The sequence below is a fragment of the Cucurbita moschata genome, unplaced genomic scaffold (assembly GCF_002738365.1).
Source record: "Cucurbita moschata cultivar Rifu unplaced genomic scaffold, Cmos_1.0 Cmo_Scf00011, whole genome shotgun sequence".
NCBI classification, from domain to species: domain Eukaryota; kingdom Viridiplantae; phylum Streptophyta; class Magnoliopsida; order Cucurbitales; family Cucurbitaceae; genus Cucurbita; species Cucurbita moschata.
In genome coordinates this window covers 3,717,110-3,742,524 of record NW_019268527.1, presented here as the reverse complement: position 1 = coordinate 3,742,524, position 25,415 = coordinate 3,717,110, and the positions used below count along the sequence as shown (strand labels likewise).

General features: G+C 39.3%; 4 protein-coding genes across 7 annotated transcripts; all 4 read right to left on the bottom strand.

The window, feature by feature from the left end:
- Positions 1-1,384: 1,384 nt before the first annotated feature.
- Positions 1,385-6,861, bottom strand: LOC111449964 (chaperone protein dnaJ 15). 3 transcript variants are annotated; one of them, XM_023090075.1, is made up of 12 exons: positions 6,781-6,861; positions 6,504-6,704; positions 5,577-5,700; positions 4,507-4,589; positions 4,319-4,430; positions 4,136-4,240; positions 4,011-4,061; positions 2,556-2,645; positions 2,296-2,404; positions 2,056-2,204; positions 1,920-1,973; positions 1,385-1,846 (listed from the first exon to the last, which is right to left on the bottom strand). In XM_023090075.1, exons 2-12 carry the CDS (start codon positions 6,632-6,634, stop codon positions 1,634-1,636), a joined length of 1,221 nt encoding a protein of 406 aa, XP_022945843.1. In that variant the 5' UTR covers positions 6,635-6,704; positions 6,781-6,861; the 3' UTR covers positions 1,385-1,633. The 3 variants fall into 3 exon arrangements, with proteins under 3 accessions (XP_022945843.1, XP_022945842.1, XP_022945841.1); XM_023090074.1 differs by having other exon boundaries at positions 6,807-6,861; XM_023090073.1 differs by having other exon boundaries at positions 6,504-6,854.
- A 1,105-nt stretch (positions 6,862-7,966) lies between these two features.
- Positions 7,967-10,439, bottom strand: LOC111450017 (probable leucine-rich repeat receptor-like protein kinase At1g68400). Its single transcript, XM_023090150.1, has 2 exons — positions 9,024-10,439; positions 7,967-8,904 (listed from the first exon to the last, which is right to left on the bottom strand). Exons 1-2 carry the CDS (start codon positions 10,354-10,356, stop codon positions 8,222-8,224), a joined length of 2,016 nt encoding a protein of 671 aa, XP_022945918.1. The 5' UTR covers positions 10,357-10,439; the 3' UTR covers positions 7,967-8,221.
- Positions 10,440-12,494: 2,055 nt separating this feature from the next.
- Positions 12,495-15,951, bottom strand: LOC111449941 (probable protein phosphatase 2C 15). Its single transcript, XM_023090033.1, has 8 exons — positions 15,156-15,951; positions 14,305-14,476; positions 14,042-14,195; positions 13,901-13,964; positions 13,698-13,805; positions 13,490-13,615; positions 13,045-13,274; positions 12,495-12,934 (listed from the first exon to the last, which is right to left on the bottom strand). Exons 1-8 carry the CDS (start codon positions 15,372-15,374, stop codon positions 12,709-12,711), a joined length of 1,299 nt encoding a protein of 432 aa, XP_022945801.1. The 5' UTR covers positions 15,375-15,951; the 3' UTR covers positions 12,495-12,708.
- A 2,936-nt stretch (positions 15,952-18,887) lies between these two features.
- Positions 18,888-24,465, bottom strand: LOC111449960 (LEAF RUST 10 DISEASE-RESISTANCE LOCUS RECEPTOR-LIKE PROTEIN KINASE-like 1.2). Of its 2 annotated transcripts, none has more exons than XM_023090069.1 (4): positions 23,678-24,465; positions 20,836-20,868; positions 20,256-20,504; positions 18,888-20,152 (listed from the first exon to the last, which is right to left on the bottom strand). In XM_023090069.1, the coding sequence occupies exons 1-4, from the start codon at positions 24,249-24,251 to the stop codon at positions 19,173-19,175; spliced, it is 1,836 nt and encodes a 611-aa protein (XP_022945837.1). In that variant the 5' UTR covers positions 24,252-24,465; the 3' UTR covers positions 18,888-19,172. The 2 variants fall into 2 exon arrangements, with proteins under 2 accessions (XP_022945837.1, XP_022945836.1); XM_023090068.1 differs by lacking the exon at positions 23,678-24,465 and adding an exon at positions 21,127-22,364.
- Between the last annotated feature and the right edge of the window lie 950 nt (positions 24,466-25,415).

The window sequence follows — 25,415 nt, the reverse complement described above, 5'->3', positions numbered from 1 at the left end:
GTGGAGCAGGACATTTCCTTTTATTGATATCATCATAAGTTGATATCAATAAGTTTGCACACGAGTTTAACGACACTTATAAAAGTTCAAGGTTTTCATTCATACAACTCTCAAAGTTTAGAGGGTATAAATTGATACGGGCTAAGATGAGTGGTCCAAGTGCACACAACCAATAATTATCACCCAATTGAACTCGAACCATATCAGAAATAGTTAGTCAAAGCTTAGAAAAGTAAGGCATGGGGTGCTTTTTCTCGTAAGCCAATAAGCCAATAGGGTCACCAATGTGAGACAGTTGGGCTTTAAACAGTGCACAGAATGATTTCATGGGAGAATTCTGGTCAGAAAAACCGAGCACATAGACAAGAAATAATGGCAACTCACCAAACATAGAACTCTTCTTAGATTCTGGTCGGATTCGGACAATTTTCCAGTTCTAATTATTGGAACAACTTTGTTTGTTTGTTTGCTTGCATACTACTGTTACACGCCTGTTCTGTTCTTCAACCTTCATCATTGTCTTATGAGACTTCTGTTTAGGGTACCCTACAAAGTCCTATAAACTAAGTCCCACTAATAGTCGCCTGTTTTGGCATTATAGTTGCTACCCTAATGAGCCGGAGAATCTGTAATAGTTCAAACCACTCGCTAGTAGATATTGTTTTTTTTTGTGTTTTTTTTTTTCGGACTTCCTCTCAAAGTTTTTAAAACACGTATGTTAGGAAGAGGTTTCTACGCCCTTTTAAAGAATGTTTTGTTTCTCTCTCCAACCGACGTAGGATCTCACAATCCACCCCACTTTGGGGCCCAACGTCCTCGTTGGCACTCGTTCCCCTCTCCAATTGATGCGGAATCTCGCAATCCACCCACTTTTAGGGCCCAACGTCCTCGCGGGCACAAAACCTGGTGTCTGGCTTTGATATCATTTGTAACAGCTCAAACCCGCTAGCAAATATTGTCCTCTTTGGGCTTCCACCCAAGGTTTTTAAAGCACATCTACCAAAGACAGGTTTCCACACCCTTATAAAGAATGTTTCGTTCCCCGTTCTCCGTTCCCCTCTCCAACCAATGTGGAATCTCACGATCCACTCTCCTTAGGAGCCCAGCATCGTTGGCACTTGTTCCCCTCTCTAATCGATGTGAGATCCCACAATCCACCCCATTTCAGGGCTCAACGTCCCCGCTAGCACAGCGTCCAGTGTCTGGCTCTAATACCATTTGTATCAGCCCAAGCTCATCATTAGCAAATATTGTCTTCTTTGGGCTTTTCTCAAAGTTCTTAAAACACGTCTACTAGAGAGAGGTTTCATGCTCTTATAAAGAATGTTCCGTTCACCTCTCCAACCGAAATCTCCCGCCGGGAACAACATAGTATACACTCAAGTTTTCATCACAAACCAAATAAACAAATTTATTACCACTAATGAAACTGAAAGATATATAACTCAGCCAGAATGTTCTTGAGAACTGAGCAAGTCACTCAATACAATCATAAACACAATGGCATAAATACACATGTTTTATAGTGTACCTCTCCTTCAAAATCCCATATTGTAGATACAGCAAACAGTATTATCAGGCAACTCACAACAAACGACACGGTTCGATGGACTCAAAACGTCCCGTTCTGATCTCAACCGAGCTTCTTGTCTGATCTCAGATTTAGATTAAACCATTTCTTCTTGGTAGGTTTTTCCTTCCCATCTGAGCCCCCATCTTCCCCAGAAGTGTAAGCTTTTGAATCATCAACCTTTCCATTACCTAAACCGGTGTCGTTATGGTTCGCTGGTCTGCAGACGGTGAAAGAAGAGTGAACGGTATCTCGGTTTTTTAGAAGTTCGTCGACCTGCAGTGTTAAATTTACAAGAAGTCCAGTGCTGTGCGAATAAGACATATCAGATCGAGTAAAGAATACATACGGATAGTTTTTCCTGAGCGTATCGGTTGGTAACTTCATGAAAGCGTGCAAGTGCCTACAAAGTACATATCGTAACAGTTCAAGCTCACCACTAGCACATATCGATTCGTAACTTATAGAAAATGCAGGATCAATACCTTCCTATATTCAATTTCGAATTGACGTAATTCGTTTCTCTTTGTTAAAATTTGTGCTTCGATTTCTTTAAGCTTCTTTGTTGTTTCTTCATATGATTTCGCACAAATCGCTTCGATTGTGTACGTTGCGGGCTTGAAGAAGTTATCACCTGAACAATCGTCCGAGATGACGGCAAAATATTACGGCAAATACGAGTTTAGATAGCAAATTCAAAGAATGGATGAAAGACAAGTTTATACCATAGACAGCAAATATATGAGTTCCAGCTTTTAGTTCTGAAACCTCACAAGGCTGAAGGCCTTCCAACCTCTTGAAAAAAGCAGCCTCAGGGTCCTTGGCGATGGCCAACTGCATTACCATGCATATTAATCAACCATTACAAGAGAGCAAACTTCTGAACTCTTGACAGACCGTTCAGTCAGACAACGCCGTCCCCGGGCATCATAAATTAGAAAGAGAAGTCGATGATCGAACTACTGAATATTTAGCATCAACGTACCGCGTTAACAGTTGAATCCATCTTGTATACTTGAAAATGAAGAAAATACATCCCAATAGATGTAACCTTGCCTGTCTTCTCACTATCCTCCTGTTCGTAAAGATACATAACAGTTGTTACGAACATAATAGTCGTTCCTACAAGTATAAGTGGAAATTTGTAACGGCCTAAACCCATCGCTAGCAGATATTGTCCTCTTTTGATTTTTCCTTTCGGGCTTCCCCTTAAGGTTTTTAAAACGAGTCTGCTAGGGAGAGGTGTCCACACCCTTATAAAGAATGCTTCATTCTTCTCCCAACCGATGTGGGATCTCACAATCCACCCCCTTCGGTGGCACTTGTTCCCTTCTCCAATCGATGTGAGATCCCTCAATCCACACTCCTTCGGGGATCAGTGTCATGCTGGTACACCGCCTCATGTCCACCTCCATTCAGGGCTCAGCCTCCTCGCTAGCACATCGCCCGGTATCTGGTTCTGATACCATTTGTAACAACCCAAGCCCACCGCTAGCAGATATTGTCCTTTTTGGGCTTTCCCTTCCGGGGTTCCCCTCAAAGTTTTAAAACGCGTCTACTAGGGAGAGGTTTCCACACCCTTATAAAGAATGCTTCGTTCTTCTCCTAGCCGATGTGGGATCTCACAATCCACCCCCTTTGGGGACCAGGGTCCTCGCTGGCACTTGTTCCCTTCTCCAATCAATGTGAGATCCCACAATCCACCCTCCTTCGGGGATCAATGTCCTTGCTAGTACACTGCCTCGTGTCCACCCCCCTTCAGGGCTCAGCCTCCTCGCTAGCACATCGCCCGGTATCTGGTTCTGATACCATTTGTAACAACCCAAGCCCACCGCTAGCAGATATTGTCCTTTTTGGGCTTTCCCTTCCGGGGTTCCTCTCAAAGTTTTAAAATGCGTCTACTAGGGAGAGGTTTCCACACCCTTATAAAGAATGCTTCGTTCTTCTCCTAGCCGAGGTGGGATCTCACAATCTACCCCCTTCGGGGACCAGGGTCCTCGCTGGCACTTGTTCCCTTCTCCAATCAATGTGAGATCCCACAATCCACCCTCCTTCGGGGATCAGTGTCCTTGCTAGTACACTGCCTCGTGTCCACCCCCCTTCAGGGCTCAGCCTCCTCGCTGGCACATCGCCTGGTATCTGGTTCTGATACCATTTGTAACAACCCAAGCCTACCGCTAGCAGATATTGTCCTTTTTGGGCTTTCCCTTTCGGGCTTCCCCTCAAGGTTTTAAAACGTGTCTGCTAGGGAGAGGTTTCCACACCCTTATGAAGAATGCTTCATTCCCCTCTCCAACCAAGGCGGGATCTCTCATTTCCCATGACATGATGCACCCCCTCAAACATCTTTCAAATCTATGAAACTATAAGTAAATTGAACAATGAGAACCGGTGCCAGAAACTAAGACACATGAGCTTTAAAGACATTAATGCACGGTACCTGTAAGGCTAAACCATAACCCCCATTGGTATCTTGCTCAAAATATAGCAGCTGAAAATTAAAGATACAACTTGTTAGAACTACACAAACATAGAGAGATCACAGGTTAAAGAGAGATAATTGACCTTAAATTTGCTTTGAGCAGTGGAAGTAACTCTGACAACAATGCCTGCTGCAGCTTGTTGTTCATTGATTGTGACACCAAAGAAGTGAGCACACTGTTTATCTACCTGAATTGGAGCATTGCATAAGTGAAGGGAATTTAAGGGAAAGAGAAAGCTTTGTCATTATATGAACCAAATAAGCACCTTTCCACTGACTGATGTTCCAATGGGAAGAGGTCTAATGGTCACAGTTCCATTCAGAGCTTCCTCAAGAACAATGGCAGATATTGCAGTCTTAATGGGGACACCCAACTTGCTATCAACAGACAAACTTAGATATTAGAGAAGGTGACATTGCAGACCAATGGACCTCAAATTTCAAAAAGATATACCTGAATAAAGCAGCAAACATGGTATTGACAGTGCCCAAATTGGACAAGTCAATTTCCATATCTGAGCCTTCCACATCAATGGCCTGGAAAGATGAGGAATTTCATTTGCATGCATTCAAGTCAGCACAAGTTCAGTATCACAGAGTTACAAAATGGTTTATACTCTTTTCTACATCTAACTATCCAAATTTCTGAAGAAGAAACGAGTCTGGTAAGTTGATAGCTATCATGTGAGATCCCGCGTCGGTTGGGGAGAAGAACGAAGCATTCTTTATAAGAGTGTGGAAAGTGGAAACCTCTCCCTAGCTTACACGTTTTAAAAACCTTGAGGGGAAGTCTAAAAGGGAAAGCCCAAAGAGGACAATATCTGTTGGCGGTGGGCTTGGACTATTGTAAATGGTATCAGAGCTAGACACCGGGCGATGTGCCAGCGTCGAGGCTAAGCCCTGAAGGGGGGTGGACATGAGGCAGTGTGCCAGCAAGGAAGCTGGTAGCCGAAGGAGGGTAGATTGAGGGATCCTACATCGACAGGAGAAGGGAATGAGTGTCAGTGAGGATGCTAGGCCTCAAAGGGGGGTGGATTGTGAGATCTCACATCAGTTGGGGAGGAGATCGAAGCATTCTTTGTAAGGGTGTGGAAACCTCCCCCTAGTAGACACATTTTAAAAACCTTGAGGAAAAGCCCGAAAGGGAAAGTCCAAAGAGGACAATATCTACAAACGGCGAACTTGGACTGTTACATATCATTTTATAGTTGTGACCGAATATGTGTTTAATATAGATGCCTGAAGAATCTCGAAGAAACGGTTTTGTAGTTGGAGGCAAATGGAGTGAGTTTAAGGTCGTTTATTATACGAGCTTCTTTTACAACATGTCAACAACAAGTCGAGAGTCGATTTTTTCATTAATGGCTTCGTTCTTCGTGACTTTACAAATATGGTACTCTACTTCTTGTTTCGACTATCTAAGAAAAGCAAAGAAACAAACCTATATAGGAGCATTAGTGTACGCAACCAGCAAACAATATTCGATCCTAGAAAGAACAAAGGAAGAGATCAAAGGAAAAAAACCTCAAATCCTGCAGTGTCATACTGCCTTCTCTTCTCTGGATCAGATAAAATGTTGTAAGAATAAGCAACCTCCTTGAACAGTTCTGTAGCCTCAGGATTCCCAACATTCTTATCAGGATGATACCTTCCCATCATATGAATTGAAGCAACAAATCAGCAATAAACCACATTTAATGATGTTATTACACTAGAAAATATGGATAGATATTAATTAATGGCCTCTTCAACCCCATGTTAATATCATTACTCACAAGCTCTAGCAACCAACAAACTAAGCATAATTCTAAGCAAAAGAGGTCAAAAGCAATGATAAAAGGCCAAAATTCTACCCATTAGACCTGGGTTATCTGTTAGCTTTGTGTATGCTATGATCAACAATGAAGCCTGAATTTGAGCTTCTCATACCATATTCAACATCGACAGAGAATCAAAAGAAATGAAAACGTTTCCATACAACATTGTTCAGGATGGTTGGGAGAGAGCCGAGCCTTGTTAATTAAGGGGATGATCATGAACTTATAAGCAAGGAATACTAGACCTTATCCTCAAAGTGGACAATATCATACCATTGTGAAGAGCCGTAATTCCTAACATGGTACTAGAGCTATGCCCTTGACTTAGCAATGTCAATAGAATCCTCAAATGTCGAACAAAGAAGTTAGGACCCTCGAAAGTCTACTTTGTTCGAGAGCTCTAGATAAAGGAGTCGGGCCTCAATTAAGGGGAGGCTGTTCGAGGGCTCCATAGGTCTCCAGGAAGGCTCGATAATGTACTTTGTTGAAGGGGAGGATGATTGAGGGAATGATCATGGTTTTATAAGCAAGGAATACATATCCATCGGTACCGCAAGAGCTTATCCTCTATCGTATCATCGTAGAGAGTCGTGATTTCTAAGAGACATCGAAAGGAAATAACGATAAAACTTACTTGAGCGCGAGTTTCCTATATGCAGTCTTGATTTCCTGATCTGTAGAATCCCTGGAAACAGACAATACCTCATATGGGTCTCGTCGAAGAGCCGGGGTTGAAGGCCCTTCGGCCTTTGAACTTATCCCCATCTAGGCAAATGCGATGAACGAATCAAACCCACATCGAAAATCGTATGATATCCACATCCATACCCAAAACCTGAAGAAATTCCACCTTTAAAAAGAATCCCACGAATCAATAAAAGGAAAATCTGAAGAAAAACGGTGAAGGTTTCTGAATGTTCCCCCGTCCGTTCTTAACCTCTGTTTTTCGTTGCTTCGCGGCGACCCTTGTTCGAAAAGAAAATTTTTAAAACGGCCCACCGCCTGTGAGTGGTTGTTTAAATAGCTCCTAACAACTTTAAAAACAAAAAATGGGTCTGTTCATCAAAAGGAAGGCCACACAAAAAGCTCCTCTGTTTTGGTGACACTTTTAATTATATAACCAAACTTAGATGTTACCATACCATATTCACCACTACATACTTAACCAATTTTAACTTCAGCTAACGTATGGAGTTTGCACATTAATGGTAGCAGATTAGTTACCATATTAATGCTACCATATTAGTTACGTTAAAATAGTTGACTACCCTCATTGTTTTAAAACGTGTCTTCTTGTGGAGAGTCGTGTTCGTCTAACATGGTATCAAAGGAGTTAAGCCTCGATTAAGGGGAGGCGTACTTTGTTCGAGGGGAGGTGTTGGATGAAAGTGTCACTCTCCCCATTGGTACGAGGCCTTTTGGGAAGCCCAAAGTGGCTAATTCGTTCACAAAAGAAGGTAGTGCTGGCTATGGGGTTCGAACCCATTCGTTCACAAAAAGAAGGTAGTGCTGGCTATGGGGTTCGAACCCATGCGCACTTATGTGCAGAAGATCCTAAGTCTTCCCCCCTAACTTCTCAGGCAAACCAGCCAATTTGCTTCATGAAAATTAAGTTTAAACTAAACTAAATTAAATAAATTCGAATTCGAATACAAAATCCATCCCGAGATTTTACCTGAATCAAGTTATGAACAATGGAGAACTCTAGTATATGTTCACACAATTTTTTTCTTTTTTTTTTTTTACAATTTTGAAAAAATTAATTTTTGTTACATAAATTAAAATGTAATTACTCCATTTTAAAGAATTGGAATATATATATATATATATATATAAATGAACATGGTCTAATTTCTTGACGATAAATCAAATCAAATAAATTGGAATGTGGTTAAATGTAACAACCCAAGCTCACTACTAGCAGATATTGTCTTCTTTAGCCCGTTATATATCATCATCAGTCTCACAATTTTAAATATTAAGATTAAAGTATATGTTTTAATTAATTATATAATTCTCTCTCCGCACGAAATTATTAAATTAATGTTTATTTATTAATAAAAATACTTTCCAATTATTTTCTTAACAATGAGAATAATACAAACTAATTTTATGATTTAATTAAATTAAATAGTCACCAATATTCTCTAGAATCTTCTTTTAAAAACATTTAAATGGAAGATTAAAACACAAATTTCTAAATTATTATTTTCCTAGAAATAAAAGCAATTTAAAAATAAAAAACTGAAAAATAAAATTAAAATAAAATAAGAACCAATGAATGTACACACACTAGTACGACTTACTCCATGCCCAATAATTTAGAAACAACTACTTTGATCTCCACGTCGTTTACTGACTACTGGCTCCTCCTCCGCCGCCGCCGCAAGTCCCCTCCGACACCGACGGCGACTCCGTCACCGAGTCGGAGCCGTCATGGAACGGCGACACCTCCACCCCACGAAGCTCATCGATCATCTTCACCACATGGATCATTTTCGGCCGTTGATCCGGCGAAGCCGAAGTACAAGTCAATGCAATCTGCAGAAGCCCCACCATTTCCTCTTCGATGTCTTTGTATCTCATCAGCTCCAAATCAAAAACCTCCGCCGTCCACTCCTCCCGCACCACTGACTGAACCCACCGCGGCAAATCCAGCACGCCGCCGTATCCACCGCCTCCTGGCCCACCATTCTCCACCACAGAAGGACACTTTCCAGTTAACAGCTCGAGAAGAAGAACCCCAAATGAATACACGTCGGATTTCTGCGTCAGTTTCCGACCTTCGCTGCACTCCGGCGCTCGGTAGCCGTTGGATCGTGGAGTGGAAGGGGGAGTGAAAAGGGACAGTCCAAAATCGGAAACTCGAGCATTTCCCGATTGATCCAGAAGAATGTTAGTGGATTTCACATTGCCATGAACAAGCCTGAGAAACTTACTGGAGTTGTGAATGAAGGTCAGACCTCTGGCTGCTCCGGCGGCGATCTTTAACCTCGTCGTCCAATCCAACGGCGTCCGTCCAGGGCCTCTGTTTCCTGTCGAACAGTCAAAAAAACACCACAGGAAGAACTCTGTTCATTAGAAATCAAATTGAAAAGAAACACAGAAGAAAAAAACGCATTATAATGATGGATTTGATGCAAAATCACAGTACCATGAAGAAGCCAGAACAGATTGCCATTGGGCATGTAATCATAAACCAAAAGCTTCTCCTCTCTCGCAAAATAGTAAGCTCTCAAGCTTACAATATGTTCATGTTTCAACCTTCCGAGCACCTCCATGTGCTGCTCAAACTCTCGTTTACCTCCGACCTGCGCGTCTTTCAGCCGTTTCACCGCCACGACATTGCCGTCGTCGAGAATCGCTTTGTATGAAGTTCCGAACCCACCTTTTCCGAGCATTTCCGCGGAGGCTCGAAGCAAATCTTCGAGCTCGAACTTCTTGACTCCCTCGAAGAACACCATCCGACCCCTCTCTGTTCCGGCCTGAGCTGGATATGGACTCGACGAGTAAACGATCTTCTCGCTCTCAAGAAGCTTCGGCCCCTTCCTATCTCGGGATTTGTCGGAGGAGTTTCTCCAGAAATAGCAGTAGAGAAGAAGCGAGACTACTGCCAACACCAATACATCGCCGAGAATTATAGCGATTAGCGCCAGAGAACCTATCTTCCCGGTGCCTTTGTGGTGGGTGCTTTCCGGCGTAACTCCGGGAAGCGATGTCGGAGAAGATGAAACTGTTAGATTCCGCGGCGGTGTTATGGGGGACGCAATGGCCCCTTCGGATCCGGGTTCCGTCGGGTTAGTAACAATGCCATTGCAGCTCTGTAGAGGAGATCCACACAAACCCAAGTTCTGGCCGAAACAAGACGCCGGAAACGTCGACAACGATTTAGGGATTTGACCTGAGAGACGATTCGCTGAAACGTTGAAATCCTGAAGATTCGGCAGGTTCAGTTCCAAAACAGGACCAGAAAACCGGTTTTCTTCGAGGCGGAGAGTAAGAAGATGAGACAAACGGTTAACAGAGGCCGGAATCTGTCCGGTGAAGTTATTGTGAGAGAGATCAAGACGGTAGAGGCGGACAAGAGACATCAAAGACGCCGGAAAATCGCCGGAAAATTGATTATACGAGAGAAACACGAGTTTAAGAGCGGTGAAGTTGGAGAAATCAGGAATGGAACCGGAGAGACGATTCCGCTTAAGGCTCAACACTCGTAACTGAGTCAAACCAGTAAGAGGTGCAAGAGAGCCTGTAAGATCAAGATTCTCAAGAACTAACCTCGAGACTCTGTTTCTGAGGCAAGACACTCCATTCCAAGCGCACGGGTTCGAAGTAGAGTTCCATGTGGTGAGCTTATTCCCTTCATCAGACGCCGCTTTGAACGCCATTAAAGCGTCAAAATCCGAGTTCGAAGAAGCATAAAGATGTGCAAAAGGGAGTAAACAAAGACAAAGAGCGAAATGCGACAGTAATGTAGCCGCCGCCATTGTTGCTCTGCAAGAAAACTCGAAGAAAAGGGAAAATGAGAATTGGGAGAGAAAGGGACAAGGGTTTTAGACCTGTAAAGCGAAGAGAGGACGCGAGAAGAAAAGGCAACGGAAAGGAAAGTGGCAGTGGTGTAATTACTGAAAAATAAAAGGGCAGAATTGTAATATACAACAATAATTTACTTTTGACTGAGCCGGACACTTCCAGTATGAGGAACTGAAAAAGCTTGTAACGTGTACCGTATTAACTGCAAGATAAAAAAAAAAAAAAATACCACATGGTAACACAACCCCTTCCCAAAAAATTACCGTTGGTTTAATGGAAAGAAGTTACCAGGGGTCAAAATTTAAATCATAAAAAAAAAAATTATAATTACCGTGGACTACAACAGAAGACCTCATATCAATAGAGATAGTATTTTTTTATTATAAACTTATGATCATTCCCTAAATTAACCGATGTGGGACTTTCATTCAACCGATATAAAGATAGGATTCTTTTAAATAATTTATTAAAACATTAATAATATTTGTGAGTACCATCACATGTATCTCCCTTTCTATCATTTATTGTAGGGAGCTTATTTTCATAATTAAAAAACGTATATAAATGCCAATTTTTCATTTAAATTTGAAGCGGAGATAATTTTAAACGTCTCATTAAATCACAAAAGACATTTAAAAATCAAAATATCTCAAATTAGTCGACATGAGTATAGTTCAATTAACATAAAACATATCCTATCAACTAACCTGTCAAACGTTCAAATGTGCGGACCAATATAAACAAAGTTCACAACTGCACCCAGTCTAACTCAAATATCAAACGTACAAAAGTCATGGGATTGTAACTCTATTTTCAAATTAGTTAGATGGGTCAGATTGACCCGACAAATAAAATAAAATATATATTTTAAATATTAATAATAATTTTTATTATTATTAACCTGTCAAACGTTGTAAATTGTTACGACTCTAACCGGAAAATGACAGGAAACGGTGACACGTGGAAAATAGTTAATGAGGATTCCATTTCTGGTCGAGAAACTAATTATAATTAATAAATAGACTGTAAACGAACTTTGTAGGCAGCGTGAGAACCACGCTCGGCAATCATAAGAAACACGTGATGGTTCGTACACAACACGAGGCTCTGACGCGCGTGCTGGATCTGGGTGTAATTAACACGGCGTTTGAGGGTGCTGCAGCACAAGATTCCACCCCTTTCTGTAAGTTTAATGCAAATCCTTCGCCACGTGGGACTTCTTAATTAATTTAATTAAGATGCATTTAATTAATCCATCTCCTCCCATTAATACTGGAGTATTGTTGGATTAGGTTAATACATTTCTTTTTAAATTAAATTAAATTAAATTAAATTATTCTTGCTACTCAAATTATATTAATTAATTAATTAGTGTATATATATAGAATTTATTTATTTATTTATTATTTTAATAAATGAAAGAAAATGGCAGAGAGTTGAAAGAAGGTCATTTATTAATGTTAATATATTTATTTATTATTTATTTATTATTATAATATCCATTTGTCATATTATTGTCTTTTTCTATTTTCCACAATTTAAATATAAAAAAAATATAATCATTGTATTACAGCCTTTTAAGTTGTAATGACTGTATTTATTTATTTATTATTAATTCCTCTAATTATTTACAACACACGCCTTTTAATCCAATGTCAACCGTCAACTATTAATTAATATTTAATATTTCACCCTCTCACTTTTTATTTATTTATTCTGTTTCTTATTTTTAAATCACTGGACCATTATTAAAAAAAAGATGATGTAGAGAGCATTTGGGTGGAGTAAACGCACTTTAAAATTGTGAGGCTGAAGGCAATACGTAACGGACCAAAGTGAATAATATCTGCTAGTGGTGAACTTGAGCTTTTAGACCAAAGTGGACAATATCTACTAGTGGTGGACTTGGACTCTTATGAATGGCATTAGAGTCAGACACCGGACATTTTGACCCCTAAAGGAGTGAATTGTGAAATCTCACATCGGTTGGAGAGAGGAACGAAACATTCATTATAAGAGTGTGGAAACATCTCCCTAGTAGACACGTTTCAAAACAGTGAGCCGATGACGACATGTAATGGGCCAAATTAGACAATAAACAAAAAGAGAGAGGTTTGTAATATACAGACAATTTTAAATTTCTGAATTAGTGAAAGTCTCATTGTAACATTAGCTATTTACTTACTTTAATGGGTACTACTCCTTATTAAGCATCTTCCTTTGCATACTATATCTTTAACAACCTACTCGCCCGATCGAGCTATAGATAGATCCAAAGTAGAGAAAGAATCAATGAAGTGATGAATCTACGCCACTCGCACCCCGCTCGGACGTTTTCCTTCCATGGCGTCCTTCTTGTTTCGACAATCGGCGCACAGGAAAGGGCCTTGCCATGGCTTTGAACTGGTGGAGAAGATGGAACCAGCATGAACAGAGATGCCCTCACTTGGAGCAAGATCCACTTGACATACAGCACAAGTGAATAGGCTGGGTGTGCCATGTCTTGATCCGCTCAACTCTACACTTCCAAGCCTGCAACAACACCTCATCTTTCTAACTAAACCATATCAAGCCAAACAACCGCTAGATCTAGGACATTGTCGTCGATGTAGATAATCACAAGCAAGAGAGGAAAGACGAACCTGTCAGCCAGCATGGCGGAGCCGTCTTCAAATAGTTCTTCCACGAGACCGATAGCTGATAGTTTCTTCGATAACTTATTAGAACTGTGAGACTTTTTCCTGAACAATAGAGATTTCAGTACGCTTTGTTTCTTTGGAGGAGGAGAAGACTGAGCTGAGTTATCAGGAGGAATTATGTCTACAACTATGCAGGTTGTATCATCTTTCAACCCTCTTGTTCTTAACGTTTCCTGAAGACATCGTGTAAATCAAACTTCAAAACCAGATATTATCCGCTTTAGCCCGTTATATATCGCCGTTAGCCTCACGGTTTTAAAGCGTGTCTGTTAGGGAGGGGTTTTCACACCCTTATAAGGAATGCTTCGTTCTCTGCTCCAACCGACGTGGGTTCTCACAGAAAAGATTATGGAAAGTGAAAATCCAACATGAACGTCACTTAAATTACCTTCACGACTTGCCTAGCAGCGAGCTCGGCCGGTAGTCCACGGCAGGACTTCGCAGCCATATCCGATGATAGGGCGTCCCAGATGCCATCAGAAGCAATTATAAGCCTCCCACCAGCAGTTGATAACTTTAGATTAGACCAAACAAGTATTTCAGAAACGTTACATGTACAGGATTGGCTATGTTACAAATCAGAATTATGTCAATACCTTCACTTGTTTAACAAATGGAATGGGAACTATAAACTCTCCAACGTCCCTGTCTCCGATCGATCGAGAAAGGCATAAGCCTCCAGGCCAACACCGGAGCGGACCGATCTGTAACATTGAAGCAAATACACAAAGGGAAATTAAACAAGTCTTTAAACTTATACAACGCTTTTATTTGTCCAACAGTTAAGAACTTGCTTCACCTCAGCACCACCAACAATGCTTAATCTTCCGATCTCCCCGCCGCTGGCGGTCACACGTTCTCGCCTGCATCGACACCAAAATCACTTAGCCAGTTAGCACGATGCAAAAACGACAGCATTGGATGGAAAAAGGAAACATACTCTTCAACATTATCTTCAAGTCTATGATCGATCGTTAACGCAGAGACAGCACCACCCTGAGTATCTAAAACACATCGAGAGTCTCCAACCGACGCTACTGTCACTGTCCATCCATCGATGATTACAAACGTAGCTGTAGTTCCAGAAGTTTCACCTGTTAAACATTCAAAATGGGCATCAAAGAATGAGTATGGATCAGACTGCAGGCCATTGAAACAGAGAATAAACTATCGTCGAGGCAGGCCAGCAAACAATTCCCGCACCTCGGCTTTGAAACTCCTTGTCTGTCTTCACAAATCCAGCAACCAAAGCTCGAGGTAGAGCTTGAAGCCACTCCTCCTGCCCGAGGCCACGAGGAAGCGCACCTAAGACATGGCTCAACAAATGTTCCCTGGTGAAAATTGCAGCAGCATTTCCATTGTGCCCATCAAATATCTGAAGGCAGTAGAAGCATATAGTGATCAACATGAAAAACTACACAGCAACATCCATCAGAAAGGCCAATTTGAAAAGGTTTCTATGAAATCCCACGTCGGTTGAGGAGGAAAACAAAACATTCTTTATAAGGGTGTGTAAACCTCTCCCTAGCATACGAGTTTTAAAAATCTTGAGGGGAAGCTCAAAGAAGACAATATCGGCTAGTGGTGAGCTTGGGCGGTTACAAATGATATCAAAGCCAGACACCCCAAAGGAGGGTGACACGTGGACACGAGGCGGTGTGCCAGTAAGGACTCTGAGCCCCCGAAGGAGGTGAATTGTGAGATCTCACCACGGTTGGAGAGGAGAACGAAACATTCTTTACGAGGGGAAGCCCGAAAGGGAAAATCTAAAGAGAACAACATCTACTAGCAGTGGACTCGGAGTCCACTGTTACAATTTCGATCAACAACAACCAATTGGAACAGAGGAAATCTCCAGAACCCATTTGCAAAACCTAATGAAACACTTGAAATTCAGTAAAAGACCCCTCAATCACAAAGAAACCAGAGCAATCCAAACAGCAAACAAGCTCATGTTCATGTTACAAGACAATGGATGAACAAATAAACAGACACACAAGGACTTTCACGAAATCAAACTCATAAGAAACAAGAAGAACAGAGAAAGAACTTACAGCAAATACAGAGAAAGTGGATGAAGGGTTCCCAGGTACTCGCTGACAATCAGTTTTCATAAGAAAATAATCCTCCCCCTTCCTAGACTGCGCAGCACTCCCATATCTTATAGTCGGCTTCTCCAATCTCTCATTCCTCACCTCTTTACCGATCAAAGCAGCAAGAGGCACCAGATTATGATGATGATGATGGCGACGCCTCCCTTCTCTGGAAGCCATTAAAACACCAAAGAAAAACTCACGCCCTCAGCCCTCAGCTCTCAGGGCGCAAGATTTCAAAACAATCCACACTCGAAAGAAAACCCAAGTGCAGATTTCACTAGAAATTACTTAAACAAGCAGACGACAAAGATCCAACCAGACAAGAACAAGAAGAATGTCTTGCGGCGTGTCGCGTGAAGATCAAGAACAGATCTGGTTAAGACAAAGAAAACCCAAAATGGAAACAAGATCACAAAACTAGAACCACGAAATTGTTCTAAAATTGAAGAGATACCCACAAAACAATCAAGATTTATGAGCAAAACCCAGTTCAGATTCCTCCAAATTCCATCCCTAAACACCAAATCAACCCTTGAAATCTATGAAACTTGGGGATTTTCAGGTGCTTAAAATGGGTTTTCTGGGAAAGTGAGGGAGAAAGTGGCTTTGCTGTAAAAGCAATAGAAGAATTCTCTCTCATCCAAAAGTTAGTTTCGCTTCGAATACCCTTTTTCTCATCCAACAAATTAAAGCAACAAATAACCGATCGGAAGAACTGTTGCAAATAGTGAAATCCAAATACCCAATTAAAATTTTCAACGATTTCAATCTCAATTTGGTTTAGAACACAGAGATTGAATGAAAAATCAATACTCAAATTATAATGTTGATGAACATTATTTGTTCAATCATTTGATTTAATAAAAACAAATATCCTTAAAATCTTTTGTTTGGTTTTTTTAATTATTGGATTGAAAATTACGAATTTACAATTTTTTTAAAATTTTGGTATCTGAGCTCATTGCCTTTTGCACGTGGAGTGGGGGTAGGAATAGTTGGTGGAATGATGACCCTTTATTAATTTAATATTTATGTCATTTTAATTTTATTATTATTATTTATTTTTAATAATTAAATTTAATTGTTTGGAAAGGCTTGAGAAAAAGGTTTTGCATGGGTACAGTTTTTTTTATAATAATTTTAAATACAAATAAAATAAAAAAGCTGACACGTGTGAGAAAAAAGTTCGCATGTTTTTCTGTAATCGCACGACAATGATGTGGAAATCTCAAGCACTTCACAGGCACGTGCCTCTAAACAACATTATTAGTTTAATATTTTTTATTAATCATTATTAATTTTAGTTACCATTTTTATTTATTGTTATTATTTAATTCAACCTTCAACCTTAAGAATTTAGAGATATTGTTACGAGTAGGATTAGAGACTTGTAGCCCACATCTAACGAGTAGGATTACCGTTAGCAAATATTGTTCTTTTTGGACTTTTCTTTAAGGTTACGCGTCAATTAGGGAGAGATTTACATACCCTTATAAGGAATGTTTCGTTTCTGTCTTTAACTGATGTGGGACCTCACAGCTTAAAACATAACTCGGCTTATATTATTCTCAACACGACACTTAGTCTAATCGTTGACGTAAGCATAAGAACATATTTGGTACATCACCTACACGAGTGTGACTATCTCCTTTGCAGGGGCAATTCGACATTTTTATTCAATATTTCAACTACAAAGTTGACAAGAACCCGAGACTAGATTCTTATGTCAACGCTTTAGTAGAAAGATAAATTTGAGACGAACCTTAAGAAATAAGAGATATTGTTATGAGTAGGATTAGAGACCTATAGCCCACGATGAGGCTCGTGGAGCTTGTCGAGTTGAGGAGGCAGTAAGTCTAATCAGTCTAACAAACTCAATACAAAGCAGGTCAAGACCTAGGTCATCTACTCATCTAATTGAACATAAGAACATGTTTCATACAACAGTACGAGTATCTCGCTTTCAAAGCAACTCGACAATATATAGATTCTTGCATCAACATTCAACAAAATATATATATATATATATATATATATATATATATAATGACTTTATTAAATGTGTTGAATGGAGTCAAATTAAGTAGACAATAATGACGGTAATTAAATAGGTAAGAGAAAAAAAGAGGTTAAGCTTTTGATTAATTAAAGTCGCAAATTACGAGAAGTTAAAAGGCGTGATTAGCACGTGGATGACTTATTTTACTTTTATTTGGAATTAAGTAAAATTAAAAATTGGATTGAATAATATAAAATTTTCACTAATCAAGTAGATTAGCATGTGATGATCTATTACTTAGCTTAATAATTGAGTCATTTAGATCCAAATTTTCTCCCTAATTACGGGGTTCTATTTTCAATTTATATTATTGCTAAGGTATCCAATGCGACTTTACGTATAATATTTTAGATGAGTTAATATGACGTGACAAATAACTAACCGTAAGGGTGTTCATATGACAGTAAGATTGAGTCGGGTTAAAATCTTTTGTGTTATTGATGGGTTGTGACTTATAAAACGAACAACTTGACAACTCAACCGGTTGACCTTTAATTGACCTAAAAAGGAAAATGAAATATGTGGATGAGGGTTGGGAGTTGATATGGGAAAAGGACATGAGAGTAGTACTGACCAAATCAAAGTGCATGTCTCCATCACTCCTCTACCACCAGCTGCATTTTGGCCTTTCATTTATCTTCTCCTTCATTATCCTTGGACTACTTGACCTTTCACGCACTGTTTTCCAAAACTTTATTAACAATATACACTACGAGCATAACTCAACTAACATAAGTAACATATTTTCGATAAAGAGATAAAAGATTTGATTCAGTTACGTACAGTTGAAGGTCTCTGTGAAATCTCGCATTGGTTGGAGAGGAGAATGAAACTTTCCTTATAACAATGTGGAAACATCTCCCTAGTAGACGTGTTTTAAAACCATGAGGCTAACGGTGATGTGTAACGGGCCAAAACAGACAATATTTACTAGCAGTGAGCTTGGACCGTTACAATGGTATCAGAGTTAGACACCGGGTGATGTGCCAACGAGGACACTAAACCCCAAGGTAGGTAGATTGTGAGACTCCACATTAGTTAAAGAGGAGAATGAAGTAACAAGTCAAAACAAACAATATTTGCCAACAATGGGCTTGGATTGTTACAAATAGTATCAAAGACAGACACCAGACAATGTGCCAAGTATACCAGACCCCAAGGTGGGTAGATTGTGAGATTTCACATCGATTGGAGAGGAGAATGAAGTATTTCTTATAAAGGTGTGAAAACCTCTCCTTAATATGCGAGTTATAAAACCGTGAGGCTGACAGCAATACATAATGGACCAAAGTGAACAATATCTAGCCTCCCTCCCTATTTTCATAATGAAATACAACTAGAAGAAACATTTTCATTCTTCCTATCTATCTATAATGTTTCAAAAGGTAAGCCTGTAAGCAAGCATAGAGATTACTTTCCCACAATATATTTATCAAGTTGAAAAACAACATATATAATAAAGTTAGATCCAAATCTAAAAGGACAGAATAGAACACACATAAAAGTTAATGGTGCAGTACACAAAGCATAAATAACCAATAAAACTCTGACCACTGCAGACTTCTTTTCCATTCAATGAAGACACAAAAACTCAGGTCAATGCTCTAATCTTATCATCGGGCTTTCCAGGCTCTAACAAAATCCAAGCCTAAGTTTGGCCCATATTCAATTCAAGAAGAAAAAAAGAGAGTATGATCTTTGTTTGTACAGCTGAACGATTTCTCAATAGTTCTTATATGTAAATGTACATTCCCTACCTTGTATATAGTTGCCAAAATTGATTCACAGATATACATGCAACATTATTATGTTTTGTTTTCCAGAGGGAGCTAAATATGTATTGTATTTCTCCCTAACATTATCATAATCTAAATTTTTATCATTAAACTAAAACAAAAAGAAAGAGAAGGAAAGAATTAGGAAATAGATGATAGAGAAGTAGAAGCACTAACAAATGAGGTTGAGCTGATCCATTTATCAGCAACAGAAGTAGGGGACAACAGCTGCTGCCTCTTATTCTTCAACAATTCAACTTCATCATACTCTGGAGAAGGAGCTGGATCATAGCTCTTCGACAGTGCACTATTATCCTGCAAATTCTCGCTTTCTTCCCCACTCTCAATCCTCTTTAAAGTTTCCAGCGCTTCTTCCATTGTTGGTCTCCTTTCCTTGTCTTGCTGCAGACATAGAAAAGCTAGCCAAGCCACTGCCAATATCATGCGTCGAACCTTTTCGTCTGATTGATACCCGAGGCATGGATCAATCAGCTCATCAATTTCCTGTCTTAAAATTTTGTCCACTGCTAAGTTAGACAAATTAATCTCGTGCCGATGCCTTGTTATATCAACAGCTGGCATTGACGATATAAGCTCGATTAAGACGACACCAAAACTATAAACATCGCTCTTGGTTGTAAGCTGATAACACTGATAATACTCAGGATCAACGTAACCAGGGGTGCCTTGAGGAGCAGTCGAGACATGACTAACGTCGTTTGGGAATAGTCTAGAGAGACCAAAATCAGCGACTTTGACGGAAAAATTACTGTCCAAGAGAATGTTAGTAGTCTTCACATCACGATGAATGATTTCAGAAGCGTGGAGATAAACTAGAGCACTTGCTGTTTCAATAGCGATGGACATCCGAATAGGCCATGTGAGCAAGCTAAAACTTGCTTGTTCGCCATGAAGATGATCAGCAACAGTACCATTTGCGACAAATTCATAAACAAGAAGAAGTTCACGACTGCGTTTTGAAGTGCATCCATAAAGGGAGACCAGATTTTTATGGCGAAGGCGGGTGAGAATTTTAACCTCATTCATGAATTGCTCTACTCGTCTATAGTTATGTTGATATAGGCGCTTCACGGCAACTTCCCGGCCATCAAGGAGTTTCCCTAGTTAGATGAAAAATCAAGGTTATAGTCTAATAGAAGTTTTCCATATGCTACTTAAAAATGCAATTCAACAAAAGTGAGTAAAAAGAAGTGTTTCTGTTACCATGGTATACGGTTCCAAAACCACCATCTCCAAGTTCTTTATCACGATCAAATTTGTTAGTGGCCATTTCAAGTTCGCCATATGAGAAAACAGGAACTTCAAAGCACACGCCACCATCTTCCAGGTCGAATTTTGAGTAGGGTTCACAAGATATATTCCTTGTTAGCATTGTTGGAGCAGCACGCCTTTTTTTGCAGTACCAAAGAGCAAATAATAGCATAAGCAGATTTACACCTAGGACTCCAACACCTGTAGACAAAAGGGAGGTGGGAACAGTGGTCAGAATTTTCTTCATTTATGACGAACAGCTAAAAAGTAACAAGGACGAATGAAGTTAGCTCGTCCATTTTAGTAAGAAGTCAATTTTTACGTATAATTTGATAGGCTTCCCATGAGATTCTCATCATTTCACGTGCATAGATGCATTTCGTCTGAGAAGGTATGGGAGAAATTTTTTTACATAATATTGAAGAGAGATCTCAAATAGCAGTTGCATTGTATTACATACAGTGTCGAGATGATATCAGCTTAAAGAAAATTTAAGACGAGAATTACAATTTCTCAAAGAAAGTTGCCCCACCTAGTCCTATCCACAAGCTCATTCTACTTTTATCTGCAATAGCAATGAAAAAGAATTGTGTTAGATTCAAACTCATAACCATTCATTGTAGAATAACCCAGCTTCTGTTCTTCGAAACACAGATCATGCACAAGAACAGACTTCAAAAACCCATCTGAAAAACCAATAATGCCCATTTCCAGTAGGAAAAACGCAGTAAAAACAAGGAAATTGTAACTAAGAAATAAATTGCAAAGCCTAATCCAAACAATCCACGAACAGTTTACTGGACTTTTACATAAAATTCAATACCTTTGCTTGCTTCTCGTTTTCCATCCTTACACACAAATTTTTCATTGGTAATCGAGCATTGGCCTCCTTCACGGAAACAGTCATAACATATACTAGATACGGTCACTCGCAGTTGGAAATCAGCAGTAAACTCAAGAACAGAATTATTGGGACCAACCGGGAGAGCTGGAACTAAAAATCTAGAATTGGAAGTGGAACAGTTTGGAGGAGTACCAGAGTTGAGGACTGAATAAATACCAGGGCAGCTAAATTTACTGATGAAAAGAGGAAAAGCACCTCCAGGATTATCTGTGCAATTGTATAAAGTAATATTATTGTTTGTGGATAAAGAAGATGAAGGAGAAGTCGGAAGAGACAGATCGTCCAGAATTGAACAATTGCGAGAGTTTATTTGCTTTTGAAGTTCCGTGTCATCGATATGGATGACATTAGCCTGAGATATGCTAACAACATCGAACCATACATCTCGTTCACGTTTCAGCTGGATTTTTGGCTCTCCTGAGCAGTTTCTAACTGTGTATAATCCGCAATCAGTAAGCGTTTCGTTGTTAAAAGGGAATCCTAAGAAGCCAAAATTTCCACAATCGAAGGGCGGGCAATCTGGACGAACAAAACTAGTATCATTCCGAGCCAAAGGATGTGCTACTAGATAAGAAAGAACAAAGGACAAAATGAAAGAACAGAACAACCCCATATGAAATTCCATATTCACACTACCAGAAAACCCACCTCGATCTCCAAATCTACCTCTCCGAATTGTTTATGGTTTCTAGGTTTTCCACGTTGAACTCCTCCCAAATCCAAGTGGTGATCAAATCCAGATATGGAAGTTTCCAAGAAACACACCGAGAGAAAAAGAATAAAAACCAAGGTGGGGACATCCTCAGGAAATTTACAATGAAATTGTAGAGATCCAAAACTTCCCCCAATTGACCAGTCGTTACATAGACTTGACTCTTTGACTGTTCATAATCTCTCGTTTGAACATTCAAAACCGAGGCGATAATTAAACGAGGATTTCGTCAGTCGTGGCATAAGGTTAACCAAACCCTAAAAATCGCTATCTCTATCTCAATCTAGTCAGAAGTCTTCGCCCGAGACGAACCGATTGCACAAAAAAGTCAGAAGTTAGTTGTGGAAAACAGAGGACGAACAGTACACGTCTACGACTGAATCTTTCGCACATTACGAAATAGCGAATTATAAATTACCAGAACACAAGAATATGAATGGAAAGAACATAACCAGTGGAAAATCAGAGCGTTGAGTTGTTGAAGAAGAAAACGTTGAACACTCACAGCTCTCATGATCATGGCCGTCGAAGAAACTGCTCGAGTTTCAAAAAGAAGCGATCGAATTCTCTCCCGTCTCTTCGCCGGAGATCAGGAAAGAAGACAACCGCGAATTTCACGGCCGCTTTACAGATGAAAGACTCATAAGTTCCCGCTTTTTTTTTTTTTTTCTCTCTTCTTCTTTATTTTTAAATAAATAATATTCCAATTAGTTTTGTTTTTCAAATTATAAATTTATAATTCGATTTTGTTTCTTGTTAATAAATTTTAGTTTGAAATCAAATAATAATAATAAAATTTGTTTTGTTATTGTTCTTTCAAAAATAATATAATAAACAATAAATAAAATATTTTGTTCTCGAAATACTTTTTAATATAATCATTAAATAATATTTTCATGTAAAATAAATCCGATATATATATATATATATATATATTTTTTTTTTTTCTTTTTTTGGTAAGATTTTGTGAAATTTTAAAATAAGTTTTTTTACGTCCATATTGATAAAATATAATTCTTGAAAATAGTAATAAATAAAAAAATTATAAATATTTTAAATATATCAAAATACCCGAAAAAAGAAGATTGTAAAATAAGACAAATAGAATAAAACAAAAAAAAAAAAAAAAATCTTTCGATAAATGTGAAAACTTTAGTAGTAAGTCAATGAGTTCGAGCCATTTGACCAATGTGCCGTGAAGTATTGACTCAAACACGAAAAGCTATTTGGACTGCGCTGCTCAACTCTAAGTTGGCAGATCTAATTCCAGGGATGTTCAGATAATCTTATGGTCTCAATAACACGAACTACTCGAATTAGATATTTTTCGATCTGGATTTGGTTAACTTTTTAGAAAATGAAAATTTTAGCTCGGTTAATCGGTTACAGGTAAAAAAATAAGGTTCACCGTCCAACCCTACATTTTATTAAAAAATAAAAACAATCGGATAATCGAATCTAATGTAACTTCCATATTTGCCCCCGGCCCCATCCATGCTATTAGTGGCAAAGTAATGATTATATGACCCAAAAACGTAAAAGCATCTCTTTTTATTTAAAAAAAAAAAAAGCAAAAAAATGTAAAAACTTTTCAGCATAATCCCAATGTAAATCAAGAACTCTCAATTCATCAACGAATTTGAGGTGGGATTCGAGCCTTAGTTTCATCCAATCAAGAAAGAATTAAAATAAAATAAAATAAAGTTCAAATCCATGGCAGAGAGAATGCGGTGGCGGAGAAGAAAAAAAGGAACTCACCCGGCGGCGATGGCGGATTACAGCGAAGAGCATGAGGCCGATCAGGACAATAACACTTGAAATAATGCGTCGAGTAATCAAACCCACAAAACCCACCACTCTTGTTGCAGAAGCTACACTCTCCCGCCGTCCATTTCATCACCAACCCATTTCTCTCCGCCGCACGCCGCGTTTCTTCTCCGCCACAAATCTCTCCCTGGCCATCGGCGAGATGGAATGGTTCGTTAAACAGAGAGAGGTTGCCAATCAAAAGACGACACTCAGAGGCCGTCAGAACCGCGTCGTCGGAGAGACGGAGAGAGTGAGTTTTGTATGAAATACTCCGGACGACGAGATCCCTGCCGGAGAGATGGAGGATTGGGTGGCCGTTTTGGTGGCATTTTAGCTTGAATCCTGGGTATCCACAGAATTTCTGTTGGCGATGTTCGATGTGAAATGGGTACTGAATTGTCTGGCCGTCGTCGCAGGACATTGGTCGACGGCAAGCCTCGAAGTGGCGGTCTACGGCGGCGGAGGGTGTCGCCGGCGGGAGGAAGATGGAAATGAAAATGAAAATTGAGAGATCTAACACCATTTAGAGAGAAACAGAGAGAAACAGAGAGAAACAGAGACAAAAGGTGTGGGTTTATGAATTGGGATTGGCTCCCACTAGGAGGAGGCTGCTTTTTGGGGTGTGAATATCGGTGGAGCTGAAGAACTCTGTGTGGGCTGCGCGTGTCGGTCTAAATTAGTTGAATCTTCTGGATGTGCCGGAAATCCTAGACCGTTGAATTGGCTGGTTTTTCAGACCCAACATTTACGTTGACTTTTTTTGTTCTTGTTAGTTTTGACCTTTGACTTAGAATTTACATGTTTTTTTAATTAAATTACAAGTTTAATATGTTTTAAAGGTCGTTTACAATATCTTAGACGGGTTTCGTGCCCTTTTGAGAACACGTTCTTACTATGGTACAAGTTTGATACAGACAGACTGAAAAAATAAGAGTGGCAGTTGATTCGCCCTTGGATTTCAGACTCTTGCTGTCGATAGATGTCCCATGGCACCTTTAGTGATCAGCTTTGAAAAATAATGAATTGAAATATAGCGTCGAATAAGTCATAGCTCTATTCCCGATTCAAAATCCATCACGGATTTGTTGGGAAGGGAAACAGGGAGCCCTATGCTATACATCCTGTTGTCTCGTGACGATTGCACGTTACATCGTATCAGTACGATAAAATGAAGGCGAAAACTCAATTGGACGTTTCTGCTATGTGAACACGATTTCATCGATGAAATTTGTCATGGGTAAAAAAATAATTGTGTTATTGAGTCAACCTCCATTAAGGAGAATCTGATAGTAAGGTCGAGATTAATATTTGAGTCGTATATGTTTAAAAAACGAACACCTTAGTAAAGGTCAGTTGGGAAAGAGGAGCCCACGACCTCGAGGAGAGTCAAGGTCGAACCCTAGTATGTTTACGAGAGATTTCCGCTGATAAAATTACCGCCCATTTAGTTAATTACCGTATATAGTAATTTGTATGCTCTATTTCAAAATAAATAAATAAATAATAATTTTGGACTATTTAATGCGTCCTATTATTTATTTGATATTAGAATATAAAAATGGAATTTAGAAAATAATAATGAAAAAATTAGAGAAAATTTAAAAATTCAACTTGGTTAAAGTCAAATGGTTGACTGTATAATAGAGAATATCGACGTGTCGTCTCCGTATTCACAATTCAAACACCA